Source organism: Bombina bombina, chromosome 9 (assembly GCF_027579735.1).
Source record: "Bombina bombina isolate aBomBom1 chromosome 9, aBomBom1.pri, whole genome shotgun sequence".
NCBI lineage: Eukaryota > Metazoa > Chordata > Amphibia > Anura > Bombinatoridae > Bombina > Bombina bombina.
The window spans coordinates 159,377,036-159,398,172 of record NC_069507.1 but is presented as its reverse complement, the minus strand read 5'-3'; the positions used below and the strand labels follow the sequence as shown (position 1 = coordinate 159,398,172).

At 38.4% G+C, this 21,137-nt stretch overlaps 1 protein-coding gene across 1 annotated transcript in view; it reads right to left on the bottom strand.

The window, feature by feature from the left end:
- The window catches only part of LOC128640469 (steroid 17-alpha-hydroxylase/17,20 lyase), a 97,679-nt gene that overhangs the window by 55,455 nt on the left and 21,087 nt on the right, over positions 1-21,137 (bottom strand). The window contains exon 2 of the mRNA XM_053692948.1: positions 6,537-6,675. Within this exon, the coding sequence (XP_053548923.1) occupies positions 6,537-6,675 (139 nt within the window). The remainder of the gene's footprint in view (positions 1-6,536; positions 6,676-21,137) is intronic.

The window sequence follows — 21,137 nt, the reverse complement described above, 5'->3', positions numbered from 1 at the left end:
AACTCTCGCTCTGTTTGCAACAAGTTCACTTCTATCTATGATCTCTTTATCTCCCACTCTCTTAACCTTCTGGCTCTTACAGAAACCTGGCTCTCTGCTTCAGACACAGCATCCACTGCTGCACTGTCACATGGGGATCTCCATTTGAGCCACACTCCTAGGTCTGGCAATAGACAAGGAGGTGGTGTTGGTATTTTACTTTCCTCTCATTGCACCTTTCAACAAATACAGCCCTTCTCTTCCCTAACATTTTCTTAATTTGAAGCACACATGATTTGTTTATTTTCTCCCCTCTCTATATGTTTTGCAGTCATATACCGCCCCCTTTCTCCCCAACTCAATTTGTAGATAACTTTGCTGCCTGGCTTCCTTACTTCCTTTCCTCAGACACCCCTGCCCTCATTCTTGGCGACTTCAACATCCCTCTTGATAATCCCACTGCCTCCTCTGCAAAACAACTTCTGCAACTCACTTCCTCTTTCGACCTGTCACAATGGACTGACTCTCCCACTCACAAAGATGGTCACTCCCTTGATCTGACTTTCAGCTATCGATGCACTATCTCAAATTTCACAAACTCCCCTTTTCCTCTTTCTGACCATCATCTCCTAACTTGCAACATCACTTCCCTCCCTACAACCCCCCCTTCCTCTACCCCTCACACCAAACATCACAGAAGCACTAAGTCATTAGAAGCACTAAGTCATTAGATCAGCAACAGCTCGCTAGCTCTCTCGAACCTCTCGAACATCTCCTCTCTTCCATCACCTCCTTTTCCTGCCCTGACCAATCTATCTGCAACTATAACTCCACCCTTACATCGGTCATTTACACTCTGGCACCTCCTACCATAGCTCAGAAACCAAACTCTCATCCTCAGTCTTGGCATACTCCTCTGACACGGTACCTACGCAGATGTTCCCATACTGCTGAGCGACACTGGAGGAAATCTCAGAGTTCAGCTGACTTTCTTCATTACAAGTTCATCCTGAACTCCTACTATTCTGTCCTTAATCTTTATAAGCAACAATACTTCTCTAATCTCATCTCTACTCTTTCCTCTAACCCAAACGTCTGTTGTCTATGTTCAATACTCTTCTCTGCCCACCCCCACCTCCTAATACAACTTCTCTCTCAGCTCAAGATTTTGCCAGCCACTTCAAAAACAAAATTGACTCCTTCAGAAATTAAATCAGCTCTCAACATACTACCAATCTCCAACCCCATCAAATGCTCCCAATCATCCAAAACTCAAATACCCATAAATTTAACTCTTTTGCCCCTGTTGTCGAGGAAGAAGTTTCTGCCCTTATACTGTCCTCCCACCTCACTACCTGTCCCCTCGACCCCATGCCCTCACAGCTACTCCCCTCCCTCTCTTCTACCCTCACCCCTATACTCACACACGTTTTCAACCTCTCCCTCAGCACTGGTATATTTCCCTCATCTCTAAAACATGCACTGGTCACACCTATCCTCAAAAAACCTTCCCTCGATCCAACCTCCCCATTCAACTACCGTCCTATTTCCCTACACCCTCTTGCCTCAAAGCTCCTCGAAAAGCTAGTATATGCACGTCTATCCCATTTCCTTACACTAAACTTTCTTCTTGACCCACTGCAATCTGGATTTCGTCCCCATCACTCCACAGAGACAGCAATTGTTATGGTTACCAACGACCTACTTACAGCAAAATCCAAAGGCCACTTCTCTCTGCTTATCCTCCTTGATCTGTCTGCAGCCTTTGACACTGTTGACCATCCTCTTTTGCTCCAAACCCTCCAATCCTCCAGCATCTGCGACACAGCTCTCTCGTGGTTCTCTTCCTATCTATATAACCGTACCTTTAGTGTACCCTTCTCCGGAGCATCCGCTGCCCCGTTACCACTTTCTGTTGGGGTACCTCAAGGCTCTGTCCTCTGTCCCCTCTTTTCAATCTGCACGTCATCATTAGGTTCCTTAATAAAGTCCCATGGGTTTCAATATCATTTGTATGCCGATGACACCCAAATCTACCTCTCTGCACCTTACTAACCCATGTTAGTACCACCTACCTCCTTCCTTACTAACCCATGTTGACTACCACTATTTTTACTATTTTGTGGTTCTAATAGATTTAGAACCTACAATAATTGTTTTAGCTCTATCTGAGATTTGAGAGAGGTTAGATGTCTTCCAGGTTCTACCGCTCACAGAGATTTAAATCGTATTTCAAGAATTGTTAAGGCAGCTAGAAAAGACAGTGAGTTAGATGTTATTGTTCACCTAGGTACAAATGATCTGGCTAGCAATGATGTTGTTGCTGTGCAAAATGAGTTTTTTAAACTAGGAAGTTGTTTAGATCATGTGACTGCATCTGTGTCCTTTTCTGCTGTTTTACCTGTGTATGGACAGGAAGTAGGAAGAATGCAGCGTATTATAGAATTTAACTCTTGGTTAGAGGTGGTGCAGGGAGAGAAGATATGGTTTTGTTAGCCATCAAAGCCCTGTTTGGCTTGATAGTAACTTGTATAAGAAGGATGGTTCACATCTGGATATTAAAGGGACAGGAGCATTGAGTAAATAATTTAAAGATTTTATTAGCAGCAATTTAAACTAAAGAAGGGGGACAGTTTTAACATACCAATCTGTCCCCCAGAGCATGACAAGACAGTCAACCAAATTTTACATTCTTGTTTTTTTAATAAAAAAACTTTACTTTTAGGAATAAGACTTTGAATAATGTAGGCAGGGGTTGTATTGACCATGCAAAAGGATTTGAGAATCCTAGAAATGTTCTACGTGCAATGTGCACACATGCTCGCAGTTTAGTAAGTAAATTACCTGCACTTACTGCAATAATGATTCAAGATAAATTGGATTTCGTAGCTATAACAGAGACATGGTACAATGACTCTCACGACTGGGAAACAGTCATACCTGGTTACATCTTGTTTAAAAAAAAATAGAGTAGGAAAAAAGGGGGGCAGAGTTGCTCTGTACATGAAAGATAATATTAAAGTAACTGAAATGACAATGTAGAAAGTGTTTTGGTAACTATAGAAACTGAAGGGAAACAGGTGTTTAGAATAGGAGTAGTATATAGACCACCATTACAGGATGAAGCATCAGACAATGTATTAATTGATGAAATAGCCAAAATTACAATGAAGGGCAATGTTATAGTAGTGGGGGACTTTAATATGCCTGATATAGACTGGGAAGTACCTGTTGTCAAATCAACTAGAAGTAAATATATTCTGGAATCTTTACAAGGGGAATCTCTTGAGCAACTAGTAAAAGAACCAACACATAAAGGAACTATATTAGATTTAGTACTTACAAACAGTGATATAGTTTCTGAGGTGTCTGTGGGTGAGAACTTAGGTTCTAGTGATCATCAGTCTGTATGTTTTAATATTCAGGCCAAGGTATTGTGCAACCATAGTAAAATAAAAGTCTTAGACTTTAGAACAACTGATTTTTCTTACATGGGCAGATACCTAGATGAATCTCTAAAAGGGATGGCACAGATTACAGGAGTACAAGAACAGTGGGAATATTTAAAAAAATGCTATTCTAGATGCAACTAAACACTATATTAGGCTTGTTTGTAAAAGTAAAAGAAAACCAATATGGTTTTCAAGAGAAGTAGCACATGCAGTTAAGACAAAAAGACAGTCTATAAAAAAATTCAAACTCACTGGCTCAGAAGATAAGGAAGATAAGGAAAAATGGAGAACCCATTAAAATATGACAAAACAGTTAATCAGAAAGGCTAAAGCTGATGCAGAAGAGAAAATAGCACAATCAGTAAAAAACGGTGACAAAACCTTCTTTAGATATATCAGTGAAAAGAGAAAAACTAACAGAGGGATAGTTAGACTCAAGAATGATGATAGAGTAGTGGAAGAAGATAAACAAATAGCAAACTGTTTAAATGATTACTTTTGTTCAGTCTTTACAACGGATGGTAAAGATAGTGAGATTATATTAAGGGATGTTACTGTAAATAATAATGTGAGTAGTACTTTTCTTTTTACAGAGGAAGAGGTTTCAAGGGCTTTATCAAAAATAAAAGTAAATAAGTCTGTGGGTCCAGATAATATTCATCCAAGGGTTCTAAGAGAACTTCAATCCGTAATAACTACTCCATTAGCTGATTTATTTAATTGGTCACTTCTAACAGGAGTTGTTCCAAAAGACTGGAAAATTGCTAATGTAGTCCCTCTTCATAAAAAGGGTACTAGGAAAGATTCTGCTAACTATAGGCCAGTCAGTTTGACCTCAATTACAGGGAAATTAATGGAAACTCTTTTAAAGGAAAGACTTGTATCTTTCCTTCAGACAAACAATTTAGAAGACAAAGGACAGCATGGTTTCACTGCTGGAAGATCATGTCAGACTAATCTAATTCATTTCTTTGACCATGTAACTAAAATAATAGACCAGGGTGGAGCCGTAGATATTGCATATCTAGACTTTAACAAAGCATTTGACACCGTCCCACACAACAAGCTTATTCACAAAATGTATTGCCTTGGTATAGATGCTAAGATTGTTAAGTGGGTAGAATGCTGGCTTAAAGATAGACGACAAAGGGTTTTAAATTAACGGAGTACATTCAAATGAGGCATCAGTTACTAGTGGTGTTCCCCAAGGGTCAGTTCTTGGGCTTGTTTTGTTTAACATTTTCATAAGTGATATTAGAAGTGGGCTTAAGGGGAAGGTTTGCTTGTTTGCTGATACAAAAATTTGTAACAGGGTAGATGTTCCAGGAGGGGTTGTCAAATGAATTGGGATATTAAAAATCTAGAGGACTGGTCAAATTAATAGGATCTGAAATGAAATATTACCAAGAGCAAAATTATGCATATAGGATCAATGGTACATTACTGACTGTAACTAAAGAAGAAAGGGACTTGGGAATTATTATTTTAGATGATTTAAAATTTGGTACACAATGCAGCAGTGCAGCCAGTAAGGCCAGTCGAATAATTGGTTGCATTGGAAGAGGTATTAGTAGCAGAAATAGCAAGGTTTTACAGATCATTAGTTAGACCAAATCTGGAATACTGTGTACAGTTCTGCAGACCATATCTTCAGAAAGATATAAATAAACTAGAAGCTGTCCAAAGGAGGGCTACTAAAATGGTACATGGTCTAAAATATAAAACGTACAAAGAAAGACTCTATGATCTAAATATGTATAGTTTAGAGGATAGAAGGGAAAGAGGTGACATGATAGAAACCTTCAAATATATGAAGGGACTTAATAAAATAGAAGCTAAAAGCAATTTTCACAAAAAAATAAATGCCAAAACAAGGGGTCACAATCTAAAGTTAGAGGGTAGCAGATTCAGGAGAAATTTGAGGAAGCATTTTTTTACAGAAAGGGTGGTGGATTCATGGAATAAACTTCCATTTGAGGTGGTAAACACAAAGACTGTAAAGGAATTCAAAAATGCCTGGGACATGCATAAGGCTATCCTAAGGAAAAAGTAACATGTAATATGGGTAGACTTGATGGGCCTTTTTGGTTCTTATCTACCGTCAAATTATATGTTTCTATGTTTCTATGATACCATCTGCGATATACTATCATCAAATTGTTGACACATTACAATCATTGAGATTTGTGTGTGTTTATGATTTTGTGATTCTGCGCCAATCCACAAACCTCCTTTTATCTTTTAATTTTCTTTTATATTGTGCCTCTGGATTTGAGGGGATTCAGATTACACAATAGGTGGATTTTGGCAGCATACTTTTGCTTCATAGCACTTATTTCTCAGCGCCCAGATCACACCACTTTCTTTTCGATATATATATATTTTGCCAGTTGTTTTTCTGTCCCCAAAGGTGTAGCCTCTAGTGGTGATTAGAAAAATTGCAGCCCTGTAAAAAAGCTGCTCTGAAATCTGATTTTGCTTGAGCAGCAGAGGGCTCCCTAAAAGGACAGGCCAGGTAGCAGTGGAGACCCTGAAACCCCTGTAGTTACGCCTCTGGCTACAGCAAAGGAGATAAGATAAACATGTATTTTGTATGCAGATCCATTGAGTGAAGTGATTAATGTCTGATGCATATATAAAATACTTTATGTCCATTTAAGATAATATATGGTTTTGATCCTAACATTACAAATAGTTACTAAAAAGAGAAAATTAGCACTCCAGACAACACTTTCATGTTGTTTTTCTTGAATCCTTTGTAATATTTCTGCAATAATCTTCATAGGTCTTTCCATGACCTATGAGATTACCCTGTATTTTCCTGTAACTGGTAAATTAATAAATTACAATCCACACATAATATGCCTTATGAGCAATTTTGTTGTTGTTTTTTAAATAAAAAAAGACATTATATAGCAACATTGGATATACATATGCTAATTCACATGTTCACAGAATCATTTCCCAATATAGTAGAGACAACATTACTCTCTAGCATATGTATGATGATTCAGTTGACAGGTAGGCTAAAACCTTTAACATCCAAGTACAAGGTATACTCTTATTCTTAGTTTTAACTCTTCGATAACTTTGGTATGTACTTACTAATTTTCTCAATAGCGATGGTTCCTTCTCCAAACATTGACAGCGATGAATGTACTAATTTGCGATGAAATTTCCAGCTTGGGCTGTAGTCAGCAAATGCAATATCTTTGGCATTTCTTGTCAAAATATCAGTTGTGACCTTTTTAATACAAGAAAAACAAACAAGAATATATATATATATATATATACATTAGTACAAAAATGGAAACAATTATAGGAAATACAATACATTTGAGTCATTTGAGATACTTTTTCCTTGAAATTTAAAGCAAGTGTCCCCCCCCTCCTTTATCGTAATTATCTTATTAAAGGGACATAAAACCCAAAAATGTTCATTCATGATTCAGAAAGAACATACAAATGTAAACAACTTTACAATTTAATTCTATTCTAATTTTCTTTGTTTTCTTGTTATCCTTTGTTGAAAAACAGGACGGTAAGTTCAGGAGTGTGCACAACTCTTCAGCACTATATGGCAGCAGTTTTGCAAAAATGTTATACATTAGCAAGCGCACTAGATGGCAGCACTATTTCCTGTCATGTAGTGCCCCAGACACGTGCATGCTACCTATCTAGATATCTCTTCAATAAGGCATGAAAACAAAGCAAACTTGATAATAGAAGTAAATTGGAAACTTTTTAAAACTTGTATTCTCTATCTAAATCATGAAAGAAATATTTTGGGTTTCATGTCCCTTTAACAATCAGAGGGATTGCTCATAAAGTTAGTCTGTAAATATGCTAATTTATACACTGTGTCATTTTAAGAGACTTTGCAATGATCTTTTCTTGGTATCTTTTGTTGAAAACCTGTGTAGGCTCAGGAGCAGCAATGCTCTTACTGGGAGATAGTTGGCGATTGGTGGTTACACACATATGCCTCATGTTATTGGCTTACCAGAAGTATTTAGCTATATTCCAGTAGTGCATTGCTGTTCAGGAGCTGACTTTATTTATGTGCTTAACCGCTTTACAGGGGTTAAACACGATGGGGTTGGTTTCAATCTTTTCTTTTTTTCCCAATATTGGAAAACCAGGAACAGCCTTTTTTTCCATTAAAGGACTACTCAATGCAGTAGAATTACATAATCAAAAAGTACATAATAAAAAGACAATGATTTAATACCTACTCTGAATTTCAAATAAGCAGTAGATTTGTTTCTCACAAATTTATTTTTTCTCCTATATTCCAGGCCCCCTGTATCATGTGACAGACATCAGCCAATCACAGACTAGTATACGTATACCCTGTGAGCTTGTGCACATGCTCAGTACGATCTTGTTCCCCCGAAAGTGTGTCTATAAAAAGATTGTGCACATTTTGATAATGGAAGTAAATTGGAAAGTGTCTTAAAACTGCTGCTCTATCTGAATCATAAAAGTTTATTTTGACTTGAGTGCCCCTTTAACAAAGTGATCACAATCTTTCCACATCAAAAACAGCTGAGATTTTTACCTCACACAAACTATGATCTCCATTTTTACACAACAGTTCTCAGAACTAGCAATAATGTATTAAACAATCTGAATGCCATAACGGGCATGTTTGGTCTTGTTCTTAATATTTTAAAAGTATTTTTTTAATTTCTTAAAGGGACATGAAACCCAAAATGTTTCTTTCAGGATTCAGATAGAGAATACAATTTTAAACAACTTTCCAATTTACTTCTATTATTTAATTTGCTTAATTCTCTTGTTATTCTTTGCTGAAAGGTTTATCTAGTTAAGCTCAGGAGCAGCAAAGAACCTAGGTTCTAGCTTTTGATTGGTGGCTGCATATATTTACTGATTGTCATTGGCTCACCCATGAGTTCAGTGAGAAACCATTAGTGCATTGCTGCTCCTTCAACAAATGATACCAAGAGAATGAAACCGATTTGATAATAGAAGTAAATTAGAAAGTTGTTTAACATTGTGTTCTCTATCTGAATCATGAAAGAAAAAAATTGGGTTTCATTTCCCTTTAAGAAAACCTAGTCAAAATTAAACTTTCATGATTAAGATAGGGCATGTAATTTTAAACAACTTTCCAATTTACTTTTATCAGCAAATGTGCTTTGTTCTCTTGGTATTCTTAGTGGAAAGCAAAACCTAGGTAGGCTCATATGCTAATTTCTAAGTCCTTGAAGGCCGCCTCTTATCTGAATACATTTGACAGTTTTAGTTTCTCACCGCTAGAGGGCATTAGTTCATGTGTGCCATATAGATAACATTGTGCTCAAACACATGGAGTTACTTATGAGATGGCACAGATTGGGTAAAATGCAAGTTTGTCAAAAGAAATGAAATAAGGGGGCAGTTTGCAGAAGCTTAGGTACAAGGTAGTGTATTAAAATAAGCGTTAGTTATGCAAAACTGGGGAATGTGTAATAAAGGGATTTTCTATATTTTTAAACAATAACAGTTCTGGAGTAGACTGTCCCTTTAAGAAGATTAAATTACTGTAACTTAAAATCACAAAAATGCGAGTATGAAATAAAAAGAAACATTTTAAGAACGAGATTGCTAAATGCCATTTCTAGTTGTCGCAGACATGATTTCAATTACTCAGGTTTCCCTCAGATCTCATTAGCCGTATGAGACATCATGTACATGTCTATTAATTAGATATGCAAGTGTCTGTCCTGCCCACTACAGGGGGACTATACTATAGAGCTAATTATGGACATCATTAATCTAGACCATATTTTAATAAATATACACACACGCACATCTAAAATGGCTTCAGAGTGTTTGGAACATGCAGAAAATAGAATTATTCTAAATAATTTTGGAATACTGGCGAACATGACGAAAAGGACAATTTTGCAATTAGTCTACACCCATTGTTTCCAAAATAAAGTACAAAACCCATCGTCAGGAGGATTGTTAGCACTGAAGCCATTGCTCTGTGTGCCATATGGGCCATTTTCCTGCTATCCGCACAATTCTGATCCAAACTTTTCCCAATACAGAAATGGTTTTATTGCTCGGACTGTGAACACTCAAACCTTGAATCAGCATGAGCCCAAAAAAAACTATAAATGGGAATGGAAAGATTAGAATCGACCCCATAGTTATATGCAAGCAACAGTACAGTAATAAAAAGCTCTATCACATTAGTGCATTTTCTTTTTTACACTTGTACGTCCCTTTAAACTCCAGCACAGCCTGTGATTGGTAAAATCATGTGTATCCAACTCCTGAATGGATCTTCAACTATGAGCTTGACCCCTTTTCATGTAAAGGGATACTGAACCCAATTTTTGTCTTTCATGATTCAGATAGAGCATGCAATTTTTTTTTTTTTATATTTTTTTTTTTTTGAACCAACAATATAACATATTCAGCAATAATATAAACCAGACAATAATCAAGAAAAAGAAAATGAGAGAAAAAAAAAAGAAAAAAGAGACAAGTAACCAACATTGCACTATTTGTGTCTATTCAACATAACAAGTACATGCCTCTTAGGAAACGACATTTCCACCTTGTACCTTTTACCCATAAAATAACCTCTCTAGGCTTCCTTCGCCTTGGTTTTATGAAATATTGTTGGAGTTTTTAATTTTATAACAGCCGAAAAACGAAGACCTTTAAAAAACCATAAGGAACAAGGAAAAGAAAAGAAAAAAGAAAAAAAAAGAAAAGAAAAAGAGAATTTCTCTTACCTCACACAAGATCTCTCTCTCTCCTCCACCCCCCTGCCGCGCCAACCCCCCACTACCATATGCCCAATAAAACTATTTCAGAGTCTTGGAATGGGGTTATCATGTACTCTATTTCAGCCGGGGAAAAGCTTTTGATAAACTTTGACCATTTACTGAAAAAAGCTACAATTTTGCATTCTGAATTCAGGTCTGTGGCGAGCTGTTCTATCCGGTATTGTCTTTTAAGGTAGTTCTTTACCTCATTCATTGTGGGTATGACTCTAGTTTTCCATTTTTTGAATATCAGATTTCTCGCGGCCAGAATAACTAGGTTTAATATTTTAGCATCTCTGAAGTCCTCCTTATTACTAGACAAGAAGATTATGTTTAGGGGAGTAAGTTTGAAAGGCTTTATTTTCACCACTTTAAGCAACCAATACTCAATTCTGTGGCAGAATTGTTTAATGTTTGGGCACAACCACACCATATGCAGTAAGTCTGCGGCCAATAAACTACATTTTGAGCATTTATTGAAATCAGTATTGTTCCATCTATAGGCTTTATCTGGTGTATAATATATCTGATATATATGAGACTCTCTCCAAGTTTCAGCTATAGTGGTGTCACGGAGTAGCGTGAGTGATCTCTTAATATGTACTTCCTTATCAATATTCATCGACAATTGATCTGACCATTTTAAAGCTAGTTTCTCTATGTTACCGCTACCCTTCTGGGAGTTAAGATAGGAGTACCATGGAGAAATAGAGTAATGGCCCGCCTTGATCAAGGCTGGCCACGACTCTAATCTCCCCCAGGTCCACTTCCAGTTAAATTGGGTATACAATTGGCTAGTGTAATGCCTAGCTTCCAAGTAGGCAAAGAAGTCTTGGTTGCCAAGATTGAATTCCAGTTTTAGTTCTTGGAAAGATTTAATGATTCATGTCTCTGTGTGATGTAGCTGTGCAGCATATCTGAGTCCTTGTTCCTGCCATTTTTTCAAGTGTGGAGCTTGTGAGCCCTCTTGAAATTCTGGATTACCTATAAAAATTTGGAATCTAGGAATGTTAGTATTTACTCCTACTAATACACCAATCTTTTTCCATGCCTGGATTATTACATACAATGTTTTAAGCTTTTTCACCTGTTTAGGTATTAAATGAATCGGTGTGTGTAGTAGCGATACTGGCTTCAAAGGATGGGTTATGCTATTCTCTAACCCATTATTCGTGAAGTAATCGGCTTCTGCTACCCAGTCTGCCGCAATTCGGCCTAAGAAAACTAAGTTATAAAGGTATAAATTTGGGAGAGCCAGCCCAGCGAATTGCTTTGCCAAATATAATCTCTGCAGGGAGATTCTGGGTTTCCTTGACTGCCATATGAATTTTCGAAGCGCCATATTGATTTTCTTGTGTCTTAACGATAAGCGGGAGATTTTGAAGAATATATGATATCTTTGGCAGAATTATCATTTTATATAGGGCAATACAACCAGAGAGAGAGAGAGGCAGATTTTGCCAGTCTCTCATAAGTGTGATGGCGCGTGCGATAATTGGGGTTATGTTTAGGGAATACCACTCCTGAGGATTGGCCGAAACTATTATCCCCAAATATCTAAGCGATTCAATAACTGTTTTAAGTGGGTTATTTAAGTATGAAGTATCAGTCTTTCTTAACCAGAGTAATTCTGTTTTTTGTTTATTCATTTTATACCCTGCAAATTGGCCAAATTGTTCAATTATGTTAAGCAGCTTTGGGATATTCCTAGGGGTATTCGAAACATATACGAGCAGATCGTCCGCATATAGAGCCACCTTTGCCTCATAATTCTGGATCTTAATGCCTTCGATATGCTTTCTAATTTTTATGGCTAGAGGTTCGATTGCCAGATCGAACAGAAGAGGGGAGAGCGGGCAGCCCTGCCTCGTACCCTGCTCTAAGCGAATGCTCTTTGACTCTTGCCCATGCATAACTAATTTTGTTGATGCCTGAGTGCATAAATTGTTTACTAAATTTGCAAAGTTATCTTGAAAACCATATTGTTTTAGTGTAGTTAGAATATGATCATGGCTGACTCGATCGAACGCCTTCTCCGCGTCGATAGCTATTATCGCTGCATCCGGAAGGCCCTCAAGTAATATTCTTTCACTGTTTCTGAAATAATCGATAGTTAAAAGAAGTTGTCTGATCTTAGCTTTTTAGAAGAAACCCCACTTGATCGCTATGAATAATCTCAGCTAAGCCTTCTTGCATTCTTTTAGCCAAGATTGAAGCAAATATTTTATAATCCGTATTCAATAATGTGATAGGTCTATAAGATTCTCTGCATTGTGGATCTTTACCGGCTTTAGGTATAAGAATGGTATGTGATGCAAGAAAGCTAGCAGGTATTTGATTGTTCGGTTGAAACAAATAATTAAAGAGACTAGTCAGTTGGGGAGTAATTGCTTTATCTAGACTTTTATAAAATTCATTTGGTAGGGCATCAGAGCCCGGCGCTTTCTCCCCTTTTAAAGCTTGAATTGCCTGACTAACTTCCGCCTCTGTTATTGGAGCATTCAACACCAGGTTGAATTCAGGCGATATTTTCGTGATATCAATGTCTTCCAAGAATCTCTCCCTTATGTTTGTGTTTACTGGGTTAGCCGCATAGATTGATTTATAATATTGAAAAAAAGCTTCGGTTATTTCCTCTGGTGAGGTGAGCAATTTATTATTAAGTTGTAATGCTTCAATTGTTTTTGAGGCTCTCAAGATCTTTACCAATTTAGTCATTAATTTGCCTGATTTATTTCCGAACCTGTACAGGTTGGATTGAAATCTTAAGTCCACTTGTGTCGCATTGAGGGTTAAAAAAGTATCTCTCTCCTCCTTGGCTTTAATGTATTTCTTCCAGTTCTCATCGGAGGATAGATTCAAATATCTATTATAAGCATTGGTTACTGTAGCAATTACCTGTCTCTCTCTCAAACGGATTTCCCTCTTGAACTTTGCCATGTATGCAATTATATCTCCCCTCAGTACCGCTTTTGCTGCTTCCCACAAAATCACTGGACTAGAGACTGAATCTTTATTATTTGAATCTGATCGGAACAGCCAATAGAATGCGAGCTCAATCTGATTGGCTGATTGGATCAGCCAATCGGATTGAACTTGATTCTGATTGGCTGATTCCATCAGCCAATCAGAAAATTCCTACCTTAATTCCGATTGGCTGATAGAATCCTATCAGCCAATCGGAATTCGAGGGACGCCATCTTGGATGACGTCCCTTAAAGGAACAGTCATTCGTCGTTCAGTCGTCGGTCCGGATGGATGTTCCGCGCTGGAGGTCTTCAGGATCCTGCCGCTTCGCTCCGGATGGAAGACCATAGAAGATGCCGCCTGGATGATGACTTCAATCGGATGGAAGATCCTCTTCTGCCCCGCTTGGATGAAGACTTTGACCGGATCATGGACCTCTTCAGCCCCCGCTTGGGCTTGGATCAGGACATCGGAGGAGCTCTTCAGGACGGATCGGTGAACCTGGTATGGTGAAGACAAGGTAGGAAGATCTTCAGGGGCTTAGTGTTAGGTTTATTTAAGGGGGGTTTGGGTTAGATTAGGGGTATGTGGGTGGTGGGTTGTAATGTTGGGGGGGGTATTGTATTTATTCTTTTACAGGCAAAAGAGCTGAAATTCTTGGGGCATGCCCCACAAAGGGCCCTGTTCAGGGCTGGTAAGGTAAAAGAGCTTGTAACTTTTTTAATTTAGAATAGGGTAGGGAATTTTTTATTTTGGGGGGCTTTGTTATTTTATTAGGGGGCTTAGAGTAGGTGTAATTAGTTTAAAATTGTTGTAATATTTTTCTTATGTTTGTAAATATTTTTTTATTTTCTGTAACTTAGTTCTTTTTTATTTTTTGTACTTTAGCTAGTTTATTTAATTGTATTTATTTGTAGGAATTGTATTTAATTAATTTATTGATAGTGTAGTGTTAGGTTAATTGTAGGTAATTGTAGGTAGTTTATTTAATTATTTTATTGATAGGGTAGTGTTAGGTTTAATTATATCTTAGGTTAGGATTTATTTTACAGGTAAATTTGTTATTATTTTAACTAGGTAACTATTAAATAGTTCTTAACTATTTAATAGCTATTGTACCTGGTTAAAATAATTACAAAGTTGCCTGTAAAATAAATATTAATCCTAAAATAGCTATAATATAATTATAATTTATATTGTAGCTATATTAGGGTTTATTTTACAGGTAAGTATTTAGCTTTAAATAGGAATAAGTTATTTAATAAGAGTTAATTTATTTCGTTAGATAAAAATTATATTTAACTTAGGGGGGCGTTAGTGTTAGGGTTAGACTTAGCTTTAGGGGTTAATACATTTATTAGAATAGCGGTGAGCTCCGGTCGGCAGATTAGGGGTTAATAATTGAAGTTAGGTGTCGGCGATGTTAGGGAGGGCAGATTAGGGGTTAATACTATTTATGATAGGGTTAGTGAGGCGGGTTAGGGGTTCATAACTTTATTATAGTAGCGCTCAGGTCCGCTCGGCAGATTAGGGGTTAATAAGTGTAGGCAGGTGTCGGCGACGTTGAGGGGGGCAGATTAGGGGTTAATAAATATAATATAGGGGTCGGCGATGTTAGGGGCAGCAGATTAGGGGTACATAAGGATAATTTAGGTGGCGGCGGTTTACGGAGCGGCATATTAGGAGTTAAAAAAAATATGCAGGGGTCAGCGATAGCGGGGGCGGCAGATTAGGGGTTAATAAGTGTAAGGTTAGGGGTGTTTAGACTCGGGGTACATGTTAGAGTGTTAGGTGCAGACGTAGGAAGTGTTTCCCCATAGGAAACAATGGGGCTGCGTTAGGAGCTGAACGCTGCTTTTTTGCAGGTGTTAGGTTTTTTTCCAGCTCAAACTGCCCCATTGTTCCCTATGGGGGAATCGTGCACGAGCACGTTTTTGAGGCCGGCCGCGTCCGTAAGCAACTCTGGTATCGAGAGTTGCATTTGCGGTAAAAATGCTCTACGCTCCTTTTTTGGAGCCTAACGCAGCATTTGTTTGAACTCTCGATACCAGAGTTAATTTTATGGTGCGGCCAGAAAAAAGCCCGCGGAGCGTTAACAGCCCTTTTACCGCTGAACTCCAAATCTAGGCCAGGGTTTTGCACCCTCCAGATGTCTCTGACTGCTAAATTGCGCATAATAGAATTAAATAGTTTACTTTCCAACTTATCTTTCTTATTTATCTTCTGCGCCACCCCCCTTCTTAGTCTATCCAGAGGTGCTCGTGGGGACATATTAAAGTCCCCTCCTATTATTACATGACCTTCCGCTATTTGCAAGATTTTCGATTGAAGAGAGTCCCAGAACCCATAATCGATTATATTGGGCGCATACAGACTACATATGGTGTATATTGAATTTAAGATTTTCAATTTTAATATTATAAATCTGCTGCCCGGGTCGATCAGTATATCTAATTTTTCATAGCTTAACTTCTTCCCTAAAAGAATTGCAACTCCTTTCTTCCTGTTAGGTGAGGGCACAAAAATACATTCGGCCACCCAGGAAGATTTCAGTTTTAATGATTCCTCTGTGTTAAGGTGTGTTTCCTGGAGTAGCGCTATAAGAGTATTTGTTTTCCTTAGGTGCGCTAAGATTGTTTTCCGTTTAATGGGTGTAACAATCCCACCTATATTCCATGAGGTAATTTTAATGGCTTTATTCATGGCACTATTCTTATGCCTCTGGAGGGCATAGATTATGTGTAGATTAATCCTAGTGAATGAGGGGCGCACGCAGGGGTAGAGGGCGGGGAAGGAGAGGGAGCGCGTAAAGAAGAGAAGAAGAGAGAGAGAGAGAAAGAGAAAAAAAAAAAAAGGGGTAAAACTCCTGCCGTTACTGGCAGCATAATATCTTATATAATCTTTAATTCTTGCTGTTAGACTGACTCTCATAAATTTATCAATTAGCCCCATGTTCAGCTATTTTTTTCTCAGCTTCAGCTGCAGAAAAAAAAAAAACGTTTGACCTTCGAGTATAAGTTTGAGTCTGGCTGGGAAGATGACAGTGGCCTGCCAGCCCAGCTTCAACATTCTGCAACAGACCGAGGAGAGCTCCCTCCTCTTTAAGGAGGTCTCTATTGAGAAATCCTGAAATAACAGAATTTTATTTCCATTATGGAAATGGGTTGGTTTTTACGATAAGATTGAAGAAACATCATTTTGTCCTTAAAGTTCAGGAATTTTTGCGATAATAGGTCAAGGTCTGGTCAGATTAGTTGAGGAATCAGGAGCTCTCCCCAATCTGTGAACTCTTTCAATTGGAATAAGTACTTGCGTTGGGGGAATTTTTAATAATTGTGGCAAGACGTGTGTCATGACCTGCATGAGTTCCTCTTGTTTAACTGACTCTGGGAAACCTATAACCCTGAGGTTATTCCTCCTTGATCTATTTTCTAAATCTTCGACTCTAGCTTGGAGTTTCGCTATCTTAGACTGATTATCATCAGTTTTGGAGAAATATGCGCTTGATGTATCTTCTAGGTCTGAAATTCTCTGCTCTGCTTCTTGGATTCTCTTAGAAAATTGTCTTACCTCCAGAGTCAGTATTGAGATATCCTGTCTGATTTCGTTTTTTAATAGATCAAATTTTGGAGTAATGGCTTCTAGTATATTAGCAACGAGATTTTGCAAATCATGTGAGATCGATAAGTTTTGGGATTTTGAGGGGGTCGTTTCTGTAGGGAGGTCTGCAGATGTCCCTGGAGGGTTTTTATTCCTGCGGTCCTTGTTTTTGGCTGCCATGCCTAAATTATTTATTATTAATTATTATTAATGCCCGTAAGTGATGGTGAAGTGATGTACTTATCCATACAAGAAATTTCGTGCAAGCGTGTTAGGTGATGCAGGAGGGGGTGCTAGGCGGGGTGCGAGTAATTTAAACCCTACCAAAACTTGAGTGTGAGACAATAAGGAGGAAGTGAAAAAAAATAATCAGTTCCTCTCACTTTGGAAGTGCTTGTTACGTGAAAAAGAAGAGTGAGGTGCAAGAGAAGTGACGTACGAAAGGCAGGAACTAGTGTGCCTCTTATTCAGTGATACCTATTCCGTGAAAGAAGTGAAGTGCAAATTGAGTGACTTATAGCTAAGAAGACGATAAGCGTTAAGAACCCTCAGTTTTTAAGGGACAGAATATGCCAACGTGCTTAGTGTATTCTGGTGCTGAAAATCAAGGACGCAGGATTTTAATAACTTTATCAACTCAAGACTGTGTATTCACCTGTAATTCCCTCAATATTAACCTGTAACTACGATGTAACTGCTAGCTCTGTGGTTAAAAGTACAGCTGTTTCTTTTTTCAATGTGTTCCCTAGGTGACCTCCTGTCACGTCGGGCAGAGTAGCTTTGTTGTATACTCCTATCTAAGTGTATTCTCTAAGCAGAAAAAATAAATAAATTGTGCATTCATTTATTTAGTCACGTAGACTCAGAGGCTGATCTTACTTGTTATAAACAAATCAAGAAAACATATTTATATTGTCTTAAACCTTGAGAATGTACAATGTTACTTGAATTTCCTGGGTATGTGGAGTGCGTGATACCCACTATATCCTTTAAAGGTGTGCCCCAGCTATTAGTTCCCCTCTCTTTACCCCAAAACCTTTTAACCTATTTGAGTTTCTAAACTCTGTGAATTATTTTATTACAATTGCCACATCATATGTCTTAACCTCTACACAGTGTATTTCACAATTGCACAAACAATAATACTATGATAGATAAACCATTTGTTGTTTGTAGCAGATAGCTATGACATCAACTTTTAACTCTGCAGCTGCTTATAAATGACTGTAACAGAAGAAGAAAAAAAAAAAAAAAAAAGAGAGAGAAAAAAAAAGAAAGAACTAAAAATAAGAAAAAAACAACAGATTCTTTCTTCCTCCTCTTCCTTTCCTGACAGGTTAGCACCTAATAACGTAGAAGGTTGCTAAACAATGTTTAGAAGAGGGTGGCTCTTGATTACCACAGAAGGAATAAATGTCCCCAGAACGTTGAAAGCTCATGCATTAATTTGCTTGTAAACTTTACCCCTGCCTCAATGTAAGCAAGTTCCAGTGAGGATTCATGTGTCTCTTTAACCTTTCTTGTTCCTTTCTTCACAACCTCCCTCCTCTCAGAGTCATCAAGGAAACACACAATCCACAGCTTTGCAGTGGCGATAACCAATCTTCCCCACCAATTTATGTAGATTTTTCAGCAGACAAAAAATAGATCTCTTGCCCGGTAACTAAATAGGAATTGCAAGTTCCTCCAACTCTGTTTTACAAAGATTAGATTTAAGATGCAATTTATGATGCAGTTTAGCTGTGCTTTTTAGCCAGTGGGTGCAGCTTTGGCTCTAGAGGAGAATTTTTAAGCATAACTCTTGCAATCATAACTTAAACAGTTCCCGTTACAGTTTCTGTTCCCCAACGGCCAGCTGGCTTGTGCACACACAGTAGCAGCCGCCCCGCACTCACCCGTCTTCCCTTGGAGGCTCTGTGTCGGACTCTCGTGAAACAGCTGGAGTGATTCGTTCAGTCAATCTCTGCCTGTCTCAGTGAGTATTACTGGATCCTGCGGTTCACAACACTTTTCCCGATTGCCGAGACACTTGCCGTCTCTTTTTCCTGCAGAGTGGCAACCTGTGCTGCGGACTCCACCTCGCAGCATTGGTGGGGAGGAGCCACCTTCGCCGCCAGAGATAGATCCTCCTTAGACCTTCCAGCCAGGTAGACCGGGGAAGACAGGAGCCCGTGCCGTTCAATCCCCACACGCAACACCAGTGGGTGGGATAGATGAGCAGCTGTTCTCGCAAAGTCTCACCTCAGATACCGACGTTACCTTGACTTCTTCTCTTGGGTCACGAGAGCCCCTGCGGTATGTAGAAGTGCGGCGGGTGTCGGTTAGCTGCCACTGTGTCCGGGCTGCATAGTTGAACACAATTTGGGACTTCTTACCCTCCTCACTTGGCAGATCTGTGAGTGGGCGGCCCACACTCGCTTTTCAGGTCCTTCCACAAATAGCGGAGCTTGCGTGAATATTCTGCCCTTCGCTCTAAGCTCCTGGAGGGACAGGTCTATTTTAGCGCCGTTGGTATCTTGCGCTGCCGGGGGGAACACCTAGCTGTAAAAGTTGTTGTTTTCCTGGGCTGCAGCAATCTCTCCCTTGTCCCAGGGGGGTCCTGGCGCGCAAAAAAAACACCACTGGACAAGCTACAGGGGATGGTAGCCTGGAGAATGCTCTCTCAGCACAGACTCCTCCTCTTCCTCCCACTCCCAGAGCATGCAATTTTAAGCAACTTTCTAATTTACTCCTTTTATCAAAATCTCTTCATTCTCTTGGTATCTTTATTTAAAAAAACAGTAATGTAAGCTCACAAGCTGGCCCATCTTTGGTTCACCACATGGGTACAGCTTGCTGATTGGTGGCTAAATGTACCCACTAATCATCAAGTGCTATCCAGGAGGCTGAACCAAAAATGGGCCAGCTAGTGAGCTTACATTCCTGCTTTTTCAAATAAAGATACCAAGAGAATGAAGAAAAAAATGATTATAGGAGTAAATTAGAATATTGCTTAAAATTGCATGCTCTGTCTGAATAATGAAAGAACAAATGTGGGTTCAGTATCCCTTTAAGAAAGCGCTTTTGTGTAAAAATAATCTGATTTAAGAAAAACATAATTTATGTAAGAACTTACCTGATAAATTAATTTCTTTCATAGTGGGAAGAGCCCATGAGCTAGTGACGTATGGGATATACATTCCTACCAGGAGGGGGCAAAGTTTCCCAAACCTCAAAATGCCTATAAATACACCTCCCACCTCACTCATACCTTAGTTTAACGTGCAGCCAAGAAGTGAGGTGTAAAAGAAGGAGTAAAAAGCATACAAAAAGAGGAACTGGGAAAAATAAAATGCTTTATACAAAAAAATCATAACGACCAAAAAATAGGGTGGGTCTCATGGGCTCTTGCCACTATGAAATAAATGCATTTATCAGGTAAGTTCTTACATAAATTATGTTTTATTTCATGTAAGTGGCAAGAGTCCATGAGCTAGTGACGTATGGGATATAATACCCAAGATGTGGAAATCCACAAGTCACTAGAGAGGGAGGGTTAAAAATAACAGCTAAATCCGCTGAGAAATTAAACCTCCCAAAAAATTAAGTTTTCTTAAAAATTTAAAAAAAACTCAAATCACAGCTGCCTGAAGAACCTTTCTACCAAAGGCTGCTTCCGAGGAAGCAAACACATCAAAATGGTAAAATTTAGTAAAAGTATGCAAAGAAGACCAAGTTGCTGATTTGCAAATTTGATCAACTGAAGCTTCATTCTTAAAAGCCCAAGAAGTGGCAACTGATCTAGTAGATTGAGCTGTAATTATCTGATGTGGATATTGCCCCGCTTCCTAATAAGCTTTGGGAATCAAAAGTTTCAACCAAGATGCTAAAGAAATAGCAGAGGCTTTCTGACCTTTCCTAGGACCAGAAAAAATAATAAATAGACTAAAAGTCTTTCTGAAATCTTTAGTAGCCTCTACATAATATTTCAAAGCTCTTACCACATCCAAAGAATGTAAAGATCTTTCAAGAGAATTCTTAGGATTAGGACACAAGGAAGGAAAGACAATTTCTCTATTGATGTTATTAGAATTCACAACTTTAGGTAAAAATTTTAATGAAGTCCGCAAAACAGCCCTATCCTGATGGAAAATCAGATAAGGAGACTCACAAGAGAGAGCAGACAATTTGGAAACTCTTCTAGCAGAAGAGATAGCCAAAAGGAATAACACTTTCCAAGAAAGTAGTTTAATATCCAAAGAATGCATAGGCTCAAAAGGAGGAGCCTGCAAAATCTTCAAAACAAATTGAGACTACAAGGAGGAGAAATAGATTTAATAACAGGTTTGATACGAATCAAAGCCTGAACAAA